The sequence below is a fragment of the Euprymna scolopes genome, chromosome 2 (assembly GCF_053919585.1).
Source record: "Euprymna scolopes isolate OS-2025 chromosome 2, ASM5391958v1, whole genome shotgun sequence".
NCBI classification, from domain to species: domain Eukaryota; kingdom Metazoa; phylum Mollusca; class Cephalopoda; order Sepiida; family Sepiolidae; genus Euprymna; species Euprymna scolopes.
This window is the reverse complement of record NC_136483.1, coordinates 72,184,186-72,208,493: the sequence shown is the minus strand read 5'-3', so window position 1 is coordinate 72,208,493 and position 24,308 is coordinate 72,184,186. Positions and strand designations below refer to the sequence as shown.

General features: G+C 34.9%; 1 protein-coding gene across 1 annotated transcript in view; it reads left to right on the top strand.

The window, feature by feature from the left end:
* The first annotated feature begins 3,610 nt into the window (after nt 1-3,610).
* LOC145292238 (armadillo repeat-containing protein 7-like) overlaps nt 3,611-24,308 on the top strand; it is a 39,094-nt gene continuing 18,396 nt past the window's right edge. Inside the window, exons 1-3 of the mRNA XM_080138562.1 lie at nt 3,611-3,769; nt 17,576-17,674; nt 20,652-20,720. Coding sequence (XP_079994688.1) covers nt 3,661-3,769; nt 17,576-17,674; nt 20,652-20,720 — 277 coding nt within the window. The 5' untranslated portion in view covers nt 3,611-3,660. The remainder of the gene's footprint in view (nt 3,770-17,575; nt 17,675-20,651; nt 20,721-24,308) is intronic.

Genomic DNA, 24,308 nt, shown 5'->3' with positions numbered 1-24,308 from the left:
AATAGTAAACAAAAAATGTTATACAGAAGGATAAAACAGGGTTAAAAAAGTCCCTCAGGGGATAGATGGAATCAATGCATCCTGCAAGCTGATTGGTCAGTGTGTGGCATAATTGCTTGGAAGAGACATTGATTCGCAAGGAAAAATAAATCTTTATTTTATTCATTATCCCTTGCTTAAGTAGAAAGCTGACAGAGGAAAAGGTAGTCGTTCAGTATATTTTAAAAAACAAAAAATACCAAATAAAAAATATGTCAATTAAGTTTACAGAATTTTTCTGTTATTTTATGTAAAAAAAATGGGATCAAGTAAAGAATAGATACCCTGTAGCAGACGACGCCGCCTGGCGGTGACAAGCGCACATTTCAACTAACACCGGTGATTCGACCTTGACATTGGCACACGCACATAGCGTCGGTTGTTTGTAAACACGTCAAATAGCAAACATGCTCGAATATTCACCAGCAATTTTTTTTTTTTAATATACTTACAAAACTTTTGAAGATTTAAAAACAATATATATATATATTTACAAAACATTTTTTTTAAGTAAGTAATAAAATGAACGTATTTAAATAAAAGATATTTAAATAAATTGGGTGTCTTCTGTTTCGGATTATTTCGACCAAGATTGATTTTAATGTACCATGGTTTTTTTTTTTTTTTTTGGTGGGGGGGGGTCTGTGTGCGTTTTTAAGACAATTCAATATTTATTTAATTATTCTTTAAAACATTAACTTCAGCGACAATTAATATATTTTTAAAATAATATTTTTAAATATTAAATTTTGACGAATATTCGCGAGCAATATTTTTTTTAAAATAAAAGATATTTAAATAAATGGGCGTCTTTCTGAGTGCGTTTTTAATATATTTACAGGACTTTTTAATAACTATTTTATTCTTTTTATCAAGCAAAAATAGAACTTTTATAATGACATATATATTATGGACTGTTTTTCAAACATCGAAATTTTCAAATTAAAGTTAGTTTTATTTAAAAAAAAAAAAAAAAAAAAAAAAAAAGACGAGGTGTTTTTTTTTTCAATTAAATTATTATAAACTTTATTTGAACTTTCAACAAACTTTTACAGGCATAAAAAAATAGACTTTATAGATATTTTATGATAATTTTTTTAAAATATATTTATCGAAAAGTGTTTTTTTATTATTTCATTGTTGAATTAAATTTCAAAATGATAAATGGTGAAAAAAATATCTCGAAAAGAAAAAACACCTCGTCTTTTTTCTTTTTTTTTTTGAATAAAACTTTAATTTTAAAATTTCGATGTTTGAAAAACAGTCCATAATATAGATTTCATTATAAAAGTTCTATTTTTGTTTGATAAAAAAGAATAAAACAATTAATAAAAATTAAAAAAAAAAAAACAGTCCATTAAGTTCAAATAAAAACTGTTTGAATAAAACTTATTAAAAAAAAAAAAAGGTTCATTATTATTTATAATACAACTCAAAATTGGTTTAAACTGCGATGTATGTCGGTGGTCAGTGAAGGAGAAATCCTTCTAGGCCGAGACAATTTTTATGCATACTAAAATCACAAGTATAAACAATCGAGATTTAAAGATTTAGTCGCAAAAATCCGAAACAGAAGACACCTATTTATTTAAATATCTTTTATTTAAATACGTTCGTTTTGTTACTTACTTAAAAAAAAAAATGTTTTGTAAATATATATTCTTTTTCTTTTAAATCTTCAATAGTTTTGTAAATATATATTAAAAAAAAAAAAAAAAATTGCTGGCGAATATTCGAGCATGTTTGCTATTTGACTTGTTTACAAACAACCGACGCTATGTGCGTGTGCCAATGTCAAGATCGAATCACCGGTGTTAGTTGAAATGTGCGCTTGTCACCGCCAGGCGGCGTCGTCTGCTATAGGGTATCTATTCTTTACTTGATCCAAAATGTTCTTACTTTTCAGTGAAAAATATGGGGGGGGGGTATAGGTGTAATATATTATAATGATTCCGGTTGAAATAAGAGCAGCAAAAGGTCTATTTAAAGGAAGAAAGAAACTTAAGAAATTAACAAGAACAGCGAACTTACCCTTCCACATTAAACATAAACTAGCGGGACCTGTGGAAATTCCACAGCAGACTCTTTTATATGTAATATATTGATGTTGGCATTCTGTGGATGTTCAGCGTAAATAGAGACACCATGATATTATGGTCGATCTTTTGTTAAAGCTGCAAAAGTATATATATATATATTATCTAGCAGGGACACCTGGCATAGCACGGTTGTAAAATACACTTAAATATGATATTTTAATTTATGCAGATTTCGTATATATTATTATAGAGTCAATTTTCTATCTATTTTTACATATTATTAAGTTGTGATTTCAAAAATAAAAACAAATATATCCATATGACTTGAGTGCATCAGCTTGAATCGAAACCAAAACCAAAACTTTGTTATGACAACAGGACCATTGTCAGCATCCTCAAAATGCTTTGCTGAATTGCCACAAATAACAGAGACGTGTTCAGGGTGATGCAAACAAAGTTTCGGCTATCTTGCCTCATCACATCTTTGAAGTCGGCTTGAAAGTCAATACCAAAGTGTACCTGGATGTGCTGAAGAGTGTTGCGATCCCCTGATGCAATCAAGTGGCCACTGACAGACCCTGGGTGTGGCAGCAGGACTCGGTGCTGCCCCACAAGTCCGCATTAGAAGGAGTGCTACGACTTTGTACCTTTCTCTCACTGGCTCCTCCTCCTTCCGCGACCTGAACCCGCTGGACTACTACGTCTGGTCATATGTTGAGAACATCACCAACATGACCTCCCACAACACCAAAGCAAACCTGATCGCCACCATCCGCCGTGTATTCGCCAAGCTCCTGCCAGTGCTTGTGGAAAAGGCATGCTCCCAGTTCTGGACCCATATCGAGGTGGTGATTGAGGCTGAAGATGGCTACATTGAATAGATGTCAGTTCTACTACATAATTAAGTTACCTGCATTGAGTTTTTCAATAAAAGTTTTAAAATAAAGTTGTACTATTGTTTTCTTTAGGTTGACAATTTTATCATTTCACCCTGTATTGTACTTGATTAATAGTAGTGATTTCAAAAGTTTTTAAAAAAATGACTTGGATCGAAACTAAGACATTTAGCGTTCCAACTGCATCTCCTACCGACATAACTATCGAGCGATAAGTAAGAAATATTTAATATTAAACGACTTGAAGAAATGAATTTAATTTGGGCATGCACAGAAATAAGTAACATATGTTCGCAAGTTGAAATAAACATTTTACATTTTAACTTGCTGGTAAATGTCTGTACGCGTTATTCATCCATCCAAAGAAAGATTTTACTTGTTAACCAATCTTTAGTGTATGAATACTATTTTTTGTCAATTTCAGTGTGATGAGATCAGTAGTTTATGAGTTAACTGCAGTCGTCAGTCACACAGACAGACAGACAGACAGACAGACAGACACACACATATATATATACACACACACACACAAAATATGTAAAAACTCTGTTTTCGGAGTTTTAGGGAATTGTCACTTTTCGTCTTCCATAGTTTACTACGTATTTGTTTATTATCAGTGCGCATGCTCAATCTTAATGTTTCCGGAAGTTGAAAAAAAAAAACAAAAAACAAAAAAACAATAAAACATGTTCAGTTCGCAGGAATATCTTGAGAAGAAAACCGGACCATATGGAATTGGCCGACTCAGTTATTTACAGTCTCTTGTCACGGAATACGAAGAAACTGAGTCGAATGGTATTTGCTTATTGTTTTCGAAATATTTTTGTTTGTTTTTTTACAATAGATTTGTGCGAGAGAAAACTGTGTTATCATAGACGAAACCACGTGCTTTTTTATGTATGGGTGTGGGTGATGTATGTGGTGACATTTCTGTGTTATTTCAGACTTACAAAATATTTATATGAGAAAGTTTATCCCCGGCTTAGGCTTGCATATTTTATACAGTTTTAAAATTTAGTTGTATTTTTTTCTACTGTTTTCAAACTAGTAGTTAAAAAATCTGTGCGTTTACACTTACAAATTCGGTCGCATGGCAACGACAAAAATATGAAAACAAGGCTCACGTAACGGAAAACGAAAAACAAAACAACAACATTGATTTAATTTATTGTAACATTTCAAGGTGGTCTTTAACAACGAGAGTTTGCTGATATCCGTACTAAACAAAACTGGTACTTGTGCAATGAAGTCTGAAATTTGAGCCCTGGTTTCGGAAAAGTTAGGTCACGTGGTACTCGGACGACAGTGTCGCGGCAGAAAATTAACCTTTGAACAGCGATACAGACAATATGGATAATGTCGCGAAATAGAGTTTGTGGGGCATGGGGCATATATGAGAAAATACGTCATGGACGGATCTGAACGAGAATTTCCCCTGTTAGAATTTTTTTTTTTCTTTTCAATTTTTTCAATGGATTATTATTGATTAAACCCTAATATACCAGATTATCTAAAAAAAAAAAAAAAAAAAGTCAATATTTCGACATTTGAAAGAGGTGCTCAGTTTTTAGTTACAATGTTAAAGTAAATCGATCCCCCATTTTGTAAACATGAAAATGAATGGTAATCGTGCATAAAAGGAGACACTAACTTTTAAACACACCGGAAGTTGGCACCCGCGTCTCTTAGTTTAGGTATGGAAGCACAGAATTGATACAATTTTTTGTGCTAATGCAGAGAGTGATCCGCCGCGCTATTTTTTAAATCGTATTTCCACGTTTAGTTAAAGTTTTATACGTTTTTTTTATTATTATTATTCAATTGTATGGTTAAAGTACAGAATAAGTACAAAACACTCTCCCCTCCCATGTTAAGAATGGCTTTTTAAATAATAACGTTATTATTTCAGCACGGATCACTCTCTGCATGAGTACCCAATTTTCAATTATATTTTGTTTATTTATTTATTTTTTTTGCACCCCTTTATAATAAAAATATATAAAAATACGTAAATTTTTTATCAATTATAAACATAAAATATAATTTAAAATTGTATCGATTCTGTAGGTGTATCAGAATTTTTTGGGAATTTTTGATACCCCTAACATAAAACTGCGAATAAAATATAAAAAAAACTCGTAATTTCTCTTTTTAAAATGGGTGTTTTTTTTTATGGAATATACTTCCAAAATAAACTATTAAAGTTGTTTAAAAGTAAAGGAAATATTATTTTTTATTTAAAAAAAAAAAACAGTGTTTGCAAAGTGCCTGCGCACGTTCATGCAGCCATTTTTTTTTTTTTTTTTTTTTTTTTACATAATGAAATACATTGAATATTATGAGTTAAATTTTTTAAACTTTAAAAATCTATCAAAATTTTTCTATTGGTTCAATTTTTAAGATATTTTAAGATTCAATGTGAAATTTTATGCTCTTTTTATTCTAGACAAGCGTTTTTAAAAATCACCCCTCCCCATTTTGAAAGATCTATGAAAATAATTAATTTCCTCACCTCAAATTTATATATCACAAATTGAAGATAAAAGATCAATAAATAAAACAAGCTAATTAAAAAAAACAAACCTTATTTGCAAATTTCCCTGTAAAGTCCAAATTTTAAAACCTTTTTTTTTTAAACCATGTTGAAATTTTTTTTTCTTAAGTGAAACCTTATAATCTTGTTATATTGTTCAGAAAATTTCGTACAATTACGACAATTTTTTCTATTTCATTTAATTTTTTTTTTTTTTTTTTTTTTAGATATTTAAAAAAAAAAATTCACTCCATTAAGAATTTAAAATATATTAAATCAAAAACGCATGTATTTCTTTAAGAGAATTAAAAAAAAAAAAAATCTGTAGAGTGTTTTTTTTTTTTTTTTTACGGCAAAAACTGATAAGTGAAATGGGATCATTTTTCAGCTATGGTGACGCATGTTTACTAACTTTTGTTTATAGCATGCAATAAAAAGAGACATTAATTCTGGCGCTTAAAGCCACCAAAGATATCAACTCGAAGAAAAGCAGACATTTGTCTCCCTTTATTTCAACTGTGAAAAACATCTGATGTCGCGTTTTTTTTTTTAATCCTTGCTTAAAAAAGTATTTTATTTGAAAAGGACATCTATATATATAAAAGCGAAAATGTGTGTGTGTGTTTGTGTGTTCGCTTTTTGTGTATGTCCAAGAAAGGCTTTTTTTCAGAGAAGCAGTCGGTCGCTTAACAACTTTTTAAAACACATGTAAATCGTAATATCTCAGAGTTAACAATGGAGCTCGCCTGTCTATTTAATTTGCTCGACTTCGGGAAGATAAATATTCAACAGTTTTCGCTCGCCGCATGTAGGTTAGGCCTTTTCCTATGATAAAAGCGACACTTAATTGTCTAGGTATTTTTCCGGTCTCGATCGCCGGAAATGTCCGAAAGCAATGAGCTTTACTCAATGTGGAAATATTATTTCCTTATATCAGAAGACAATTGCTATTCAATTTGGACAAGTGGAGCTCCCCCTACTCCAACATCTTGGGGAAAAAAAAAAGCGTTCAAAAGTTGACCTCATTAAGTCGTTAAAACGTGCACCTGCTAATTTAAGTAATTAAATAAATTCAAACGTTTTTCCTTTAGCATCTCGCAGTGGCCCAATGGTTAACGTTGCACTCTTTTTTTTTTTTTTTTTTTTTTTCAGACTTTAATTTCCAACTTTGTCTCAAGGGTTCGGGTTTGATCCTCATACTTACCTACCAAAACATTTTTTTTTATTTTAACCCCCCCCTCCCCCGGAGTTTTGATTTACCCAAAACCACACACACCTCCAAACACCCGGGCAATGCTGGGTACCCCTTGCAAGTGGAATATAAAATATAAATATGGATAAATTCTTAACAATGAAGAATGGAAGTACCCATTGATTAGTATTTTTATAGGTAAGTGATATTTTGGAATGTGTATATATATATATATATATATATATATATATATATTATTATTATCGAAGTAAGTTAAAATTTGTTGATTTTATTTAAATCTTTTTTAAAGAAAACCAATTTAAAAAACAAATATTACATAATTTGCTATTAAACCTGTTATTTTTTTCTTAGTTTTTTTTTTTTTTTTTTACATGGAAGTCACCACTTATCAAGGCCCGGAAACCACTTGGGGATAAGGGTTATTGCGTGTACAGTAATCAATGAGATAGTATCGTAGTAATCATTAGTATTGGTTTTTCCTCCTTTAATTGAAAAAAAATTAGGGTTTGAATTACATTTTTCAATTAGTTATAAACTTCGAAAGATAGGAAGTTGAATTATTCAAGTTTTTATCACGCATTTTTAATGGCTATTTCTGACACTGCTGTCGATTCTGTGCTTTCACACCTAAATTGAGAGACGCAGGTGCTAACTTCCAGTGTGTTTAAAAGTTAGTGTTTACTTTTGTGCACTATTATCAAATGAATTATTGCCCTTTGTTGTTGTTGTTTTTATTTTTTTTATTTTGTAATCATGGAAATTAATTATTGCCGTTTGTTTTTTATTTTTTTATTTTTTCATTGACAACACGTGAGAATTAAAAAATAGTATGGCCATCTCTGGAAACCCAAGATAGGAATTAATGAAGAAACATAGTGAATCACCGATACAATATGCCCAGTAGAAACAATTAACACTACAAACCAAGGTTTAGTCATGTGACCATGACATGCCCATGCAAGCATATGCCAGAGCTAAACTAGATAACTTTTGCTAGAGACGCTTCCATTGCAAGAGTATCATATCTATAAGTAATGATACATTTTTTTGAAAAAGCTAAACTGACAATTTCAACAGTCTTGCAAATAATGTTCAACTTCATCTAAGAACTTCCTGTCACACGGCAAATGGCAATGGCACTTAAATCTGCTATTCAGTGGTACAAATATTGCAGAGATGTATGTGCCAGTAAAATGCTGAATGATAGGAAACTGATTAGTGGCCCTGGACATGTAGTGCAAATTGACAAAAGTCCTCTTTTCAAAACGAAAACTATGTCACCAGCCAAATATGGGTCATTGGGTTTTATGATCAAACCTCAAAAAAAGGATTTTTACAGCAAATCCCTGACCGCTTGGTCACAACACTGGAATGTTATTTCAAAATGTGTAGCCGCTGGCTCAACTCTTTATACCGACCAGTGGGGGAGTTATTTTAATTTAGGAAATCAAGGCTATGTGCACAGGACCGTTAACCATTCTCAAATTTTCATGGACTCCATCACCGGTGTTTGCACCAACAATATTGAGGTCTATTGGTCTCGCATTAAAAGAAGATTAAAGTATGTATCAGGATCAGTGGGAGATATGAAATAGTTTCATGTTGACGAGGCCATGTATTGAGAAGCATACAATATGACAAGTGAAAAAGAACTTGAAAATTTCAGAATATTTCTTCAGCATGTTCACAAAATTTATAACAATTTAAAAAAATGTTTTAAAAAAAACAAAAAATCTCTTTTCATAAAAACAAAAAACTTTAAAAAAACCCACAAAAACTCACTTTTCATCAAAAAAAAGCAAAAACAGTAACAAAGTTCAAAAGCAACATGCATACCACAGATTTAACCGACATAAGTCCAGTACAAATAGACAAAAGTATATAGAAGCTAGAAGTAATTGAAAGAAAGAAAATACACCAAAACCACCAGGAAACGCATTGAAGCACAGAAATTAGGAGCTCATGATTTCTGGAAAATCTATAACAATGTAGTAAATAATGGGCAATCAACAATTCCCCCACTATCCAACAATCATGAGGTTGTTTGCTCAGCAACCGAGAAGGCTAACATGCTTGCCAGTCGGTTTGCCTCAAACTCTACATTGGACCCAGCAAACCACTCCCTCTCTAATTTTCGTTTATGGACAGAAATCACCCCTTCTCAAGTGCATGATATCATAAAAAACCTAGACACCTCAAAAGCATGTGGACCAGATCTCATCCCGACTGTAATATTAAAAAAATGCTCTGCTGAAGTTGCTCCAGTTCTCTCAAAACTTTTCAATAAGCCGAATCTTGCTTTCCTGACTGCTGGAAAACTGCTTTTATAGTATCAATTTACAAGAATTCTGGCGAAAGAACTGACTTATTATCGCTCCATTAGCCTCTTCCCTCTTTTCGCCAAAATATTTGAGTCCATAATGAATCAAACTCTAGTCCACCACCTTACAGTTGCTAAACTTCTGTCTGGCCAACAATATAGATTTAGGCAAGCCCGTTTTATTGCAGATATCCTAACTGTAATCGCTGAACATACATACCATGCACTGAATAAAGCAGGGGAAAGTAAGCCCAAGGTATATCCATGGCTTTTGACAGAGTATGGCACGATGGTCTTTTCAGGAAAATCAGATCATATAGTATTACTGGATAAATACTTAACATAATTAAATCCTTCTTAAATAAGAGAAGAATCCAGGTTGTCCTTGATGGTCGTACATCAAAACAATATGATATAAATGCAGGTTTACCTCAGGGGTCGATCCTTGGGCCTTTATTATTCCTGATATTCATAAATGGTCTTCCTGATGGGTGTATTTGCTGATGACTCCACACTTTATAAAAGGCATGAGGGGAAAAAAACGAATGAACACACTCTAAGGCAATGGTAGAACCCTCCAGTCTGTAGTGGAATGGGGACAAAAAGTTTTTTTTTTTTTTTTTTTTTTGTACATAGGAGTCACCACTTATCAAGGCCCAGAGGCCACCCGAGGATAAGGGTTAAAAAGTGTACAGTAGTCAATGGGACAATATCATAGTAATTGTTAGTAGTGAAAATTTGGTAAATTGGATTACTTAAGGGGACGGCTCATCAAGAACTTGTTTACGTTGAACTTGACGACCATCTTGTAGTCAGTTGGAAAGCAGGCAAATGGAAGACTGTTCCTCAGGTGTGCAGTTCTAAGAAAGAAGCTTTATTCATGGAATCTATGTTTAGGTTTAGGCATAGATAAAGAGTGGGGGAAATTATTGATAGTTTTCAGCTAACATTCAATGCTACCAAGACTAAACTTGTTTCCTTTAAGAATTATAAAAAAACTTCCTCAACCATCAATAGCTATGGCTAATAATACATTATCTGAAAGTACTTTGTTCAAACTCCTTGACTTTACGTTCACAGGGAACATGAGTTGGAACAGACACATTGAGGGCATTGCCGCGACTGGTGCAAGAAAGATGTGCGCTCTCTACTATGCTATAAGTTACTTACATCTGAAAGTATCAAGGCCCAGAGGCCATCGAGGATAACGGTTAAAGAGTATACAGTAGTCAATGGGACAATATAGTAGTAATTATTAGTAGTTAAAATACTTCTGTATGAAGTATTGTTGTCACATTTGGGCTAGTGTATCTGCTACTAGTCTCTCACTCCTGGACAGGGTTCAAAAGTGAGTCGTCAACCTAATAGATCCCAAACTGTCAGCTAGGCTTCAGCCTCTGTCTCATCGACAAAATGTTGCATCCCTCTGCCTGTTTTGCAAGTATTTTAATGGTAGACGTTCTGACGAACTACAAGCACTTGTACCCCCATTAGACGTAAATACCCCGACAAACCCGACAAGCAGCAAAATCCCACCCCTACATTGTAGAGATCCCCAGATGCCAGAAAGCCTTCTACTCTGATAGTTTCTCTCCTAGAACTGCTAGACTTGAATACCCTTCTCGGTTCCTGCTTCCCCAACTGTACTGACATGCAGAAGTTCAAGTGTAATGTGAACAGACATCTTGCTGTTCAACTCCCTACATAGTATCCCTACAATTATGTCCCAGATAGTTGCCTCCTATATCAAAGCAGCACTGTGTCTTGTTTGGGGTGAAAATAAAATAAAAAATTTTAAAAAATTGTTTACCTTGTTTAGGTACTTATGCACTAATGTTACCGTGATAGCATTAATTATTATTTTTTTCTTTTGCATTTATTCTACATAAGTAAAAAGAAGGGATTTAAATTATTTTCCTTTTAATTTCTTTGGTGCTTTACAATAGCGTGTCATCCTCAGGGTTCTCAAAACATAAAATATTTGAAGCCAAAAAAAAGGCCAAATTGATAATCATAGCCAAATTTTCACAAACAAAAAAGCCAAATTGTTGCCAACAAGTGGTTTGTATGTAATAATGTTATGCTTTCAGATGGCAAACCAAATGAAGCACATGGACATGTTTTACTCTCCCTCGATACTAGCGCACAAATACATGTATTTGGTGACTTCAATGTCCACCACAGTAACTGGCTAGGATTCTCTAATCATACAGACGTAGCTGGTAGCGCAACACAAAGCTTCTCTATATCCCATTCCCTATCTCAGTTGATTAATTCTAGTGAAAGAACTGACCCACTAAATTATCGCCCCATTAGCCTCCTCCCGCTTTTCGCCAAAATATTTGAGTCCTTAGTTAATCAAGCCCTAGTCCAGCACCTAACAGCTGCTAAACTCCTGACTGACAAACAATATGGATTCAGGCAAGCCCGTTCAACAGCAGATATCTTAACTGTAGTTTCTGAACGTATATACCGTTCATTGGATAAAACAGGGGAGGGTAGAGCGGTGGCCCTCGATATATCTAGGGCTTTTGACAGGGTATGGCACGATGGTCTTCTAAGGAAAATTAGATCATATGGAATCACTGGAAGAATTCATAATGTAATTAAATCCTTCTTAAGTAATAGAAAAATCAAAGTTGTCCTCGACGGTCGTACATCCAAACAATACGACATAAATGCGGGAGTACCTCAGGGGTCTATCCTTGGACCTCTATTATTCCTGATATTCATAAACGACCTCCCTGATAAAATTGTTTCGGAGATGGGTATATTTGCCGATGACACCACTCTCTATAATAGATATGAGGGGAAAACAAATGAACACATATCCAAGGAAATGGCAGAAACGCTAGAGGATGACCTCCAATCCATAGTGGAATGGGGACAAAAATGGTTGGTCACATTCAATGCTGCTAAGACTAAGCTTGTTTCCTTCAATAACTACAAGAAACCTTCTCTGCCACCAATAGCAATGGCCAAGAACACATTACCTGAAAGTACTTCTTTTAAACTCCTCAGCCTAACGTTTACAAGGAATATGAACTGGAATAGATACATTGAGAGCATTGCCAAGACTGCTGCAAGGAAGGTTGGCTCCCTCTACCGTGCTAGAAAACTACTTACGCCTGACAGTATCCTATACCTCTATAAGGCAACCATTCGCCCATGTATGGAGTACTGTTGTCACATCTGGGCTGGTGCATCTGCTTCTTGTGTCTCGCTCCTGGACAGGGTTCAAAAGAGAGTCGCCAACCTGATAGGTCCTGAACTGTCATCTAGGCTTCAGCCTCTGTCCCATCGACGAGATGTTGCATCCCTCTGCCTGTTCTACAAATACTTCAATGGTGAATGCTCTGACGAACTGCAAACACTTGTACCTCCCCGACGTAACTACCCCCGACAAACCCGACAAGCTACTAATTCTCATCCCTTTACAGTAGAGATCCCTAGGTGCAAGAAAGCCTTTTACTCCAATAGTTTCTTCCCCAGAACTGCGGGTCTTTGGAACTCCCTTCCGGGATTCTGCTTTCCCAACTGCAATGATATGCAGAAGTTCAAGTGTAATGTTAACAAACATCTTTCTACTCATCTCCCTTCATAATGACCCCGCTAATTAAGTCCCTGATAGTAGCCCCCTGCTTCAAAGTGGCACTGTGCCTTGTTTGGGGTGAAAATTGAATTAAAAAAAACAAAAAAAAAAAACTTATGACGATGATAGAAAAACATTACATACTAAAGTGTCATGCCGAAATTATTATAAATTCCAAAAATTACGATAAATGATTCAGTAGAAAAATAATTATAATTAAAAACAGAATTTACAGCAGACATAAGAAAATAATGAATTTATTTAAATAACATGTTTTTTGTAGAATTAATTTATTAGAATAAATTTAAATAGAATGTTAATTTATTTAAATAACAATGATTGCTTGATTTTGCTTTTAAAGAAAAGTAAAAGGATTTTTTATTCTTTTAAATTAAAAGGAATATAACACGTCTTTGATTTAAAAAAAAAAGTCTTTCATTTCATTATAAGGACCAGATATTTTGGTAAGTTACTAATGAGAAAAAAATAGGTTAGTTTAAACAAATTTAAAAGGGTTCTGTTCTGAAATTAAATTAAGTAATTCCAGGCGTGTGTCTCTGAATTTTTGCTGACACATAAATTCAGCCAGTATCAGATCTGACCGAATGGTTACTTGTAGGCATAGACCAATTCATACCATCTAAAAAATTCCAACAAAAACCTAACAGCCAGCCATGGTTCTCCCCAGAATGTGCTGCTGCTATCGCGCACAGAAATCACTTTTTCCATAGCTACCAACGTAATAGATGCACTGAGACTAAAGCTGCTTTCAGGACCGCCAGCAACCACTGTAAAAGAGTAATAAAAAATGCAAGAGAGCTATATGCCCAGTCTGTTAAATCCAAGGTAGCTGATCAGCGGCTTGGTTCCCACCAGTTTTGGCAAATAACAAATAGGATCCTGAACACAAGTGTGCGTTCTATCCCAACCATTATCAATGGGCCAGAGGTCATCTCGTCAGCGTCAGACAAGGCCAAACTATTTGCAAAGAACTTTGCAGCTAATTCTACCCTATGCGACGAAGGCCATCAACTCCCCATATTTCCTCCTATAACACAGAACAAGCTAGGTAACATACAATTATCCGTGCATGAGGTCGCCAAGCTAATCAAGAACCTTGATTCCAGTAAAGCAACTGACCCTGATGACATCTCAGTTATAGTGCTAAAAAAGCTTCAACCAGAACTTGCTCCATACTTACGAAACTATTTAAGCACTGCCTTAAGGAGAAGTGCTTTCCGAATCCCTGTATTTAAGAATTCAGGTGATAAGTCATCTCCCTCTCAGTACAGACCAATAAGTCTCCTGTGTGTTATGAGTAAGCTGCTGGAATCCATATTAAATAGAGAAATAGTCAACCACCTCAGCAGGAATAACCTTCTTAGTGACACACAACATGGTTTCCGCTCTGAAAGATCTACCACAGATGTGCGGATGGTTATATCCCACAGGATTAGTGAATCTCTTGACAAAGGCTTCCTTTCTAGGGCAATTGCTCTTGACATATCAGAGGCCTTCGACAAGGTATGGCATAAGGGTCTACTTCACAAGATTTCCAGCTACGGTATAACTGAAAATGTTTTCTCAATCATTAAATCATTTCTCTCCGATAGGCTCATAAGAGTAGTGGTAGATGGACAAAAATCAGAGGCCTGCAATATAAATGCTGGAGTCCCTCAGGGGTCAATCCTGGGCCCAACTCTCTTCCTGATCTACATCAATGACCTCCCTAAACACATACTTAAATCGTTCGTTGACATCTATGCTGATGACACGACCATCTACGGCAACACATCAAAGGCTGTAAATAACAAAGTTCTCTCTGATTCTCTCTCCTCTGATCTCGAGCGCGTGGTTCAGTGGGGGAAGATGTGGCTGGTTACCTTTAATGCATCCAAAACCAAACTCCTATCCTTACATCATCAACGCTCTGATCCCCATCTGGCATCAATTGTGATGGATGGCTCTCGTCTGGGTGAGGCCCCGTGTTTTGACAAGCTTCTGGGTTTGACCTTTACTCCTGATCTGAAATGGAACACGTACATCAAGTCTGTTGCCAAGGTCGCTGGAAAGATGGTGGGATCCTTCTACCGCTCCAGAAGATATCTCACTACTGATGCAATTCTCTATCTATATAAAAGCCAAGTACGTCCAAGGATGGAATACTGTTGCCATATCTGGGCAGGAGCTGCTAAAAACAGCCTATCCTGCTTTGACAGAGTACAAAATAGACTTTGTAGCTTAGTGGGGGATGCCCTTTTCTCTACCCTGCAACCTCTCTCCCACAGAAGAGACGTTGCGAGCCTATCCTTGTTTTATCGTTATTTCCATGGCAGGTGCTCGTCTGAACTCCAATCTCTGGTCCCCCCTCGCCAATCTTTCACGAAAAACACCTGTCTAGCTGAATCCACTGTGAAAAATTTCCCCACTCTATATCTGTGCCTAAATCAAAACGCGGATTCCATGAACAAAGCTTCTTTCTTAGAACTGCACGCCTGTGGAACTCTGTTCCGTCTGCCTGCTTCCCACCGGACTACAACTTGGATGTCTTCAAGTCCAATGTTAACAAATTCCTAATGAACCGCCCCCTTAATTAAACACTTCATCAAATCTCCACACTAACGTAATGTACTTGCAATAACCCTTATCCCTGAGTGGCTTCCGGGCCTTGATAAGTGGTGATCACTGTAAAAAAAAAAAAAAAGAATCTATGATGTTGCTATGTGTTCCGTATTCCTTTTTATTTTTTGGCCTTTGACCTCATGCCATATTCTTTCAATGTGGTTAGTTGTCGCACTTGTATCTGTGGTTAACACGTAAATGGTGAAAACCTTTAGAGGAAACCCTGTCATAGGTTTTCCAACACTCTGACACTTTAGTGATGCCAAGGTGCACATAGTTTTTTATAATGGGGATCAGGATTTCTATGTTTCTGGAGGGCACTGTCACTAGAAATCCTGATCTTGTGACCTTTTTGTAGCTACCCAAAACCCAAAGTTGGTATGTTATACGGCCCATGTTGTATTTTCATTGACAGAAAAGTGTCTTGTCGATTTCTGCTGTTCATCCGTCGCCACCAAGTACTTGAGAATGGCATATGAAGTATCCGACGCACAGATCGTGCATAAACATATGCCAATCAACAATTGTCTGATTATACGTCACGTGACACCTGTGCTCATGCTTTCATAATCTACTCTCTCATATACCCAGAATTAGATGAACATAAATTTCTTAGTGGCAGTTTTTAACCGAAAAAATAAAACCTATGTCTACTAGACAGTTTTTTTGCAATGACAGCATGTTCACATAAATCCATCCACTATCTCTGTCCATACAGCAAGCCGCATTTGTGTCTGATATGAACATGTTCATACAGATGCCAATAGATTTTGTGATTGAAAAAATTCAGTCAGTTTTTGGTGATGCCTAGTTAGATCAATTAAATATACCAAATTCAGAGAATTGACGTCCATTTTCAACAATTACATCTATAGTTGCAGTTATCTCCCTTGATTCCAATCTTGGAAGGGTTAAATTAAAATCGCAACTTTGAAAAATTTGGTTTTTAATAATTATTTTTCTAATGAACCGTTTACATAATTTTTGGGCGCCACATCACAATCTACGCAAGTACACAAAAAAGCAATAATTTAAATGTTTATAAATTCATGCTCACAATCTTTGTTATTTCAATTTGGCTTTTACTGTTTGTGAAAATTTGGCTACAATTTGGCCTTTTTTGACCTTTTTTTTTGGCTTAAAATATTTTTATGGTCTTGCAACCCTGAGAACAATACACTATTGTCATGAAGCACCATTTCTTTTTACTTATAGAAATATTGATAACAGTTATTTCATTGTCTTGTCAGTTTTGCCTCAGTTTTACTCGATCTTGTTTTGTGATCACAAGGTCAAGGCTGCTACCTTACGCTACGAAAATCCAGGTTACAGCTGTCTTGAGTTTTATTCATTTAATGTTTACACATTTTAATCATGCATTTCTCGAGTTTCTATGGGTAAAATAAATTAACATCATACTCGAAATGACTCCTCATGTAAAAATGTTTGAGATAAACATTTTTAATGCCTACACAGACTTATTTTCTCATGTCACTCACAAAGCCTATTTAGCGACATTACCACAATATGAACCAATTTTGGAGAACTTATGACTAAGCAAAAGCGTTTTAATGGTAGGGGAACTGTAACACATTGTGCAAAATTTGTAGTGGCGTAATTGTTGAAATAGATGAAAGTATCATTTTAAAAGGAAACCACCGAGGGCATACAATACCACAAAGATGGATTTTTTAAGGTATTGACACTGTCTCAAAAATTGTATTTTTGTAGTATGTACTGGACAGGACAGTAGAACATTTGTATTTTTAATCGACCTATATTTTTAATCGCCTTTTCATCGACTATATATTTTAACTTATCGCCGTTTTCTGTATATTTTAGTTTTTACATTTAATTCTCATTTTCGCTCCTTCGGACTTTTACTTCAACATCTGAATCGAAAGCACTCGTGACAGCAACAACTATGGAGCTTTTATTAATATTTTTGATTTTGATACGAAAGAGATTATACGGAAAATCGAAAAATTAAAAAAGAATCATAAAGCAAAGTTTCTCCATTGCATTTAATAATATTTGCTTGAATATATATAATTTTTTCATGTATTCACATAAAATGTTATAAAGAGATGTAATATTTTATGTGTCGATTTTCAGTATTTATTTTAACTATTCTCAATACGTGAATAGAGGTAGGTAGTAAGTTCTGAAAATATATTTATGGCAATTAAGCAACACAAAGGCTTTTGGGTTTCATCCCTCTAGGAAATCAAGCTAAATTGTATTCAATTTGTGTTACCTAGTGTTTTTTTTTATATATATACTCAGTACACACAAAGTTTATTAATTTTGATGCTTTACAGATGCCAAACGACAAATACTTGCCAATCTTGCCAATTTTGGATATGATCCATTAAATTATGATTATTTTCGACAACTGAATGTCTTGGATATGTTCTTAGGTAAGTAAATTAAGTTTGGAGATTTTTAAAAAATGAAAACTACCAGTTTTTCATCTTTTACCTGAACTTTTTCTTTTTTTTTTTTTTTTTTGATTTTTGATCATAATATATAAAAGTATAGATAAGATTTAGATAAGTTGAAATGTATGAATGAGCAATGAAATCAGATTTACATATTGCTAGATTAATCCCATATTAAATGAAATATTGCTGGATTAATCCCATATTAAATAAACATTGCTAGGTTAATCCCATATTAAATGAAATATTGCTAGATTAATCCCATATTAAATGAAATATTGCTGGATTAATCCTATATTAAATAAACATTGCTAGATTAATCCCATATTAAATGAAACATTGCTAGGTTAATCCCATATTGAATGAAATATTGCTAGATTAATCCCATATTGAATGAAATATTGCTAGATTAATTCCATATTAAATGAAACATTGCTAGATTAATCCCATATTAAATGAAACATTGCTAGATTAATCCCATATTAAATGAAACATTGCTAGGTTTTTTTTTTTTTTTTTTTTTTTACAAAGGCGTCACCACATTATCAAGGCCCAGAGGCCACTCAAGGATAAGGGTTAAAGAGTGTACAGTAGAAATTGGTCAATATAGTAATCATTAGTAATGAAAATTTGGTAAATTTAATAACTTATATGGAACGGCTCATCAAGAACTTATTTACTTTAGACTTGAACACAACCATATTGTAGTCAGCCGGAAAGCAGGAAAACGGAAGACAATTCCACAGGCGTGCAGTTCTAAGAAAGAAGCTTTGTTCATGGAATCTACGTTTAGGTTTAGGCACAGATAAAGAGTGGGGGAAATTATTGATAGTGTTTACAGCTAGACGAGTGTTTCTTGTGAAAGTTTGGCGAGGGGGGACCATAGATTGAAGCTCAGTTGAACACTTTCCATGAAAATAACGATACATCAGAGACAAACTCGCAACATCTCTTCTGTGAGATAGAGGTTGCAAGGAGGAGAAAAGGACATCTCCTACGAGGCTACGAAGTCTATTTTGGACTCTATCAAGGCAGGACAAGTCCTTTCTAGCAGCTCCTGCCCAGATGTGGCAACAGTATTCCATCCTTGGACGTACCTGGCTCTTATATAGGTAGAGAATAGCATCAGCAGTGAGATATCTACTGGATCGATAGAAAGATCCCACCATTTTTCCAGCGGCCTTGGCAACAGATTTGATATACGTGTTCCATTTAAGATCAGGAGTAATGGTCAAGCCCAGAAGCTTGTCAAAACTTGAGGCCTCCTGAAGACGAGAACCATTCATTTCAATTGATGACAAATGTGGATTAGAATGTTGATGATGTAAAGAGAGAAGCTTGGTTTTAGATGCATTAAAAGTAACCAGCCACTCCTTTCCCCATTGTACTACGTGCTCAAGATCAGAGGAGAGAGAATTGGAGAGAACTTGGTCTTAGATGTGCTACCATAAATGGTAGTGTCGTCAGCATAAATGTCTACAAATGATGTAAGGATATGATTTGGAAGATCATTAATGTAGATCAGGAAAAGAGTTGGGCCCAGGATGGATCCCTGAGGGACACCGGCATTAATACTGTGAGCTTCTGATTTTTGCCCCTCAACTACTACTCTTATGAACCTATCAGAAAGAAATGATTTAATAATTGAGAAGACTTTTCCAGCTATACCATAGCTAGCGATCTTATGAAGTAAACCTTTATGCCATACCCTATCAAAGGCTTTAGATATGTCAAGAGCAATTGCCCTAGAAAGATTGCCACCGTCGAGAGATTTGCTAATCCTATGCGATATAACTGTAAGGACATCTGCTGTAGATCTAGCAGAACGGAAACCATATTGAGTGTCACTAAGAAGGTTATTTTTGTTGAGATGGTTCATTACTTCTGTATTTAACACAGATTCTAGCAACTTACTCATGACGCACAGGAGACTTATTGGCCTGTACTGAGAGGGGGATGAGCGATCACCTGAATTCTTAAATACAGGGCATACTGATGAGATTTTCCACGGAGATGGGAAACTATTCTCCTTAAGACAACGTTTAAACAGTTTTGTAAGTATGGGCGCTAATTCAGGTTGAAGTTTTTTGAGTACTATAATTGGAATACCGTCAGGGCCAGTTGCTTTACTCGAATCAAGGTTTTTGATTAGCTTCGCAACATCACATACAGATATACGTATATCACATAGCGTGTTTTCTGATACAGGAGGAAATATTGGGGGTTGGCGGTCTTGGTCGCAAAGGGTAGAATTAGCTGCAAAGTTCTTGACAAATCCCATATTAAATGAAACATTGCTAAATTAATCCGAAATTAAATGTAGCATTGCTAGAGTAATCTAAGATTAAATGTAGCATTGCCAGGTTAATCCAAAATTAAAAGAAATATTGCTAGATTAATCTCTGATTAAATGAAATATTGCTAGATTAATCTCATAGTAAATAAAACATTGCTAGATTAATCATAGGCCGAATAAAACATTGTAAGATTAATCCAACATTAAATAAAATATTACCAGATTGAATTGGATTAAATAAAACATTTTTAGCTTAATCTTAGATTAGATAAAATATACTAAATTAATCCTGGATTAAATGAATCTTTGGTAGATTAATCCTACATTTAATAAAATATTGATTGATTCATTCTAGATGAAAGAAAATATTATGTTAATCCTGGATTAAATAAAGCATTGCTTGATTAATTCTAGATTTCAGATTAGTAGAAAATTAAGTTTTAATGGCTTTATTTGTTGTTATTTTTTAATGCCTTTATTTGTTGCATATATTTTTTTCAGTTTTCTTGACTGTTAACTATTCTGCAAGATTATCGAAATCTCATTAAAGTTAAACATATTGTATTCTTAAAAGTTAAACATAGTGTATTCTATTTTTACAGATTCCTTTACATGAAAATTTATTGCCTTGAATTGTTTCATTATTATTTTATTTTTTAGATGCCATAGAAGATGATGATGATAAATTGGTAGAATTTGCGTCCGGAGGATTGTGCAACGTTTGCTTAGGTGATACACCATTATCTCTCACCTCTTTTTCTTTCTAACCGAAACATTTGTTTATATAACTTCATCATATGGCACAAAGAACTTGAAGAAAAAATATCTTACAAAGTTTTCAAAGGTAGACCCAAATAGAAATCAATCTCACATACTCGATTCAAACGAATCCATTTTTTTCAGTTTTTCCTTCCACTATATTATTGACAGGAATATATTTCATTTTGTTTCAGTTTCTGAAAATACATTCAATGGATTGGGAAGTAAGAAAGATTTTTTTCTCAAAGAGTATTTATCACTTCTTCAGGAGGTTAGACACAAGGTCAGATGTAGGTTTTGTCGAACAAATGAGATTTGAACTTAGCACACATAGGTTTTCAGTCAGTGTTGTTAATCACTTAGCCATATCACCTCCACGTAAAGAGTAACTTCCTTTGGAAGCAGTCAAAATTTTCACATATTAAAAGTTTTAAAAGCGATTTATGTTTAATAATTTTATAAATATATATTATAACATTACCATGATAAAGTTAGTCATAGTTTCATAACATTATAAATATAGATTATAACATTACTATTACTCTGGAGCCAACTCCTGTTCATATCTCTACCACTAACGGTGAAAGCATAAAATGCTATGGTCAGACAAACCTTGAAGTTAAGATACCCCATTTGAGAAGATCTTTTCAATGGAGTTTCGTGATCGCAGATGTCACTAACCCTTTGTTAAGATTTGACTTTTTAAACAAATTTAACATTATAGTGGATTGTAAAAATAGATCCATCCGTGATAACGTAACGGAGCGTGAAATTACAGTCAATGCAGTAACGGGAACCGATGCTGTAATGATTAACAAAATAGCATTAGCAGATTATGTTGCCGAAGTAATAGGTAAATATAATAATGTGCTTTCACTACATAGCGACACAAACAAAGATTATGGTGGAGTGTATCACAGGATTGATACAGGCAGCCACGTACCAGTCTTTGCTAAAGCCAGACAACTTTCCGGTCCTAAGTTAGATGCAGCACAGGCAGAATTTAAAAAGTTACTGAATACTGGAGTTATCCAGCCTTCGAGTAGCGAGTGGGCAATCCCTTTGCACTTGGTGAAGAAGCCGGATGGGTCATATCGAGCGTGTAGTGATTTCCGTGCGTTAAATAGCATTACCAAAACAGACCGCTACCCGGTACCAAATATAAATTCGTTCTGCACACAGTTAGATAATAAACAATATTTTTCCAAATTAGATTTAACTGCAGCATATCATCAGATTAAGGTACACCCTGAAGGTGTGCCTAAGACAGCAGTAGTGACACCTTTTGGTTTGTTTGAGTTTAATTACATGCCATTTGGTTTAAAGAATGCTGCAGCTACATTTCAGCATTTTATGGATAAAATATTTTTAAAATTAAATTGCATATTTATATATTTAGACGACATACTAGTTTTTAGCGAAAGTGAGCAACAGCACAAGGAAGATTTAGATAGAGTATTTAGGATCCTTAGTGATAACAATTTAAAGATTTCCTTAGATAAGTGTGTATTCGGAGTACCAGAGTTAGATTTCTTAGGTTTTCACGTAAGCAAAGAAGGTTTGCTGCCTACTTTAAAGAAAATCAAAACGTTCGAAAATTTTTCGATACCTAAGGACTCAAAAAGCTTACGTAGATTTCTGGGGATGACAGATTTTTACCACAAATTAGTCCCTAATTATGCATCCATAATTTTACCACTATCCGAACGGATAAGGTTGGATCCGGAAGCAAAGACCGAGCTTAATGAGGAAGAAACTAACGCCTTCAAAACAATAATAAGCAAATTATCGGAAATTACAGCATTAGCTCATCCGCAGTCTTCAGCTACAGAATACCACTTAGTTACAGATGCTAGTCAATACGCCGCTGGTGCTGTATTACACCAGTTGATAGATAAGAAACCAGTACCTATAGGTTTCTTTTCCAATAAATTTTCTCAAACCCAAGCTAAGTATTCCACGTTTGACAGAGAGCTACTAGCAGCCTATTTTTCAGTGATACATTTCCGCCACCTTATAGAAGGCCGTCATGTGACATTATTCACTGATCATAAGCCATTATGCGGAGCCTTTTATAGTCAGACACCAGCAAAGTCAGATCGACAACAGCGACACTTATCAGTGCTTGCCGAATATAATGCTGACGTGGAGTACATTAAAGGAGCTGAAAATATAGTTGCAGACTGTATGTCTCGGCCTGCATTAGCTGTGCAGATAGATGCATGCGACTTGGCTGAAATAGCCCAGGCACAAAAGTTGATGATGAAATAAAGTCATACACTAATTTGAAAGAATACTGTGTGTCAAGCGAAGTCGGCTCAGTCCTATGTGACACTTCAACTAAGTACCCCAGACCGTTTATCCCAAAAGACCTTCGTCAAGCTATTTTTAACAGTTTACATAGCTTGGCACATCCTGGTACGGGAGCATCTATAAAACTGGTCAAGTCCAGATACTTTTCACCTAGTTTAGATAAAACGATTAAACAATTCTGTGCAGAATGTGTAGTGTGTCAACAATCAAAAATTCACAGACACAGAAAGTCTGCAGTCCAAAAAATTGAGTTACCATCTGCACGTTTACAGACGGTACATATCGCGCAATGAGTCTGACCCTTACCTGAGCCCTTACAAATATTTGCTTACTTGCATTGATCGTGCAACTCGCTGGATTGAAGTACAGCCTATGACTGAGATAACTGCACAGTCGGTAGCAGAAGCGTTTATCAATGCATGGATATCTCGATTTGGAGTCCCACTGCATGTTATAACGGACAGCTGTAGTCAGTTTGAGAGCGAATTGTTCCAGGAATTAGCCAAGGTAGTAAGTTTTTACGAATTGAGGACAACATCATATCACCCTCGAAGTAACGGGATGATCGAATGAGCACACCGTACCTTTAAAGCAGCAATAATGGCTCAAAAAGAATCATGGATGAAAGCGATACCGGTGATTCTGCTGGGTATACGTAGCACCCCTAATGAATGAAGCTTTTCCACTTTTACGTCTGTTACTGGAGCTCCGATATTGATTCCTCAGCAGTTGATACACAAGCAGAGAGTAGGAGAAACTCCAGTTAATAAACAGTACATACGTAATTTGTGTGAATGGATGTCCCAAATTGATGTACTCAACCCGGAAAAGGATATATCCATGACAGTCCCAAAACATTTATACCGAAAGGTTTATTTTCCTGTGAAAAAGTATGGCTCAGAGTTGATCGAGTTAGGAAACCATTAGAAGCACCGTACTCAGGTCCTTATAAAGTTTTGACTTGATCAGATAAGCATTATCAGAGCGATATGAGCAATGGTACTCATACACACGTATGAATAGATAGATTAAAGCCGTATATAGAACCAACTAGTACTAATAAAATTAGACCGACTGAGAAGGCACAGACAAATGATGGTACTACTAATGATAAACTTATTAAGACAGACGATACCGACAAAGTTGAAGATAAAGTTGCTGACACATATAAGTCTAGATCTGGTAGGAAAGTAACAAGGAAAAAGAAAAATGAGTACTTTTATTTTTAAACAAATTTAGGCAATA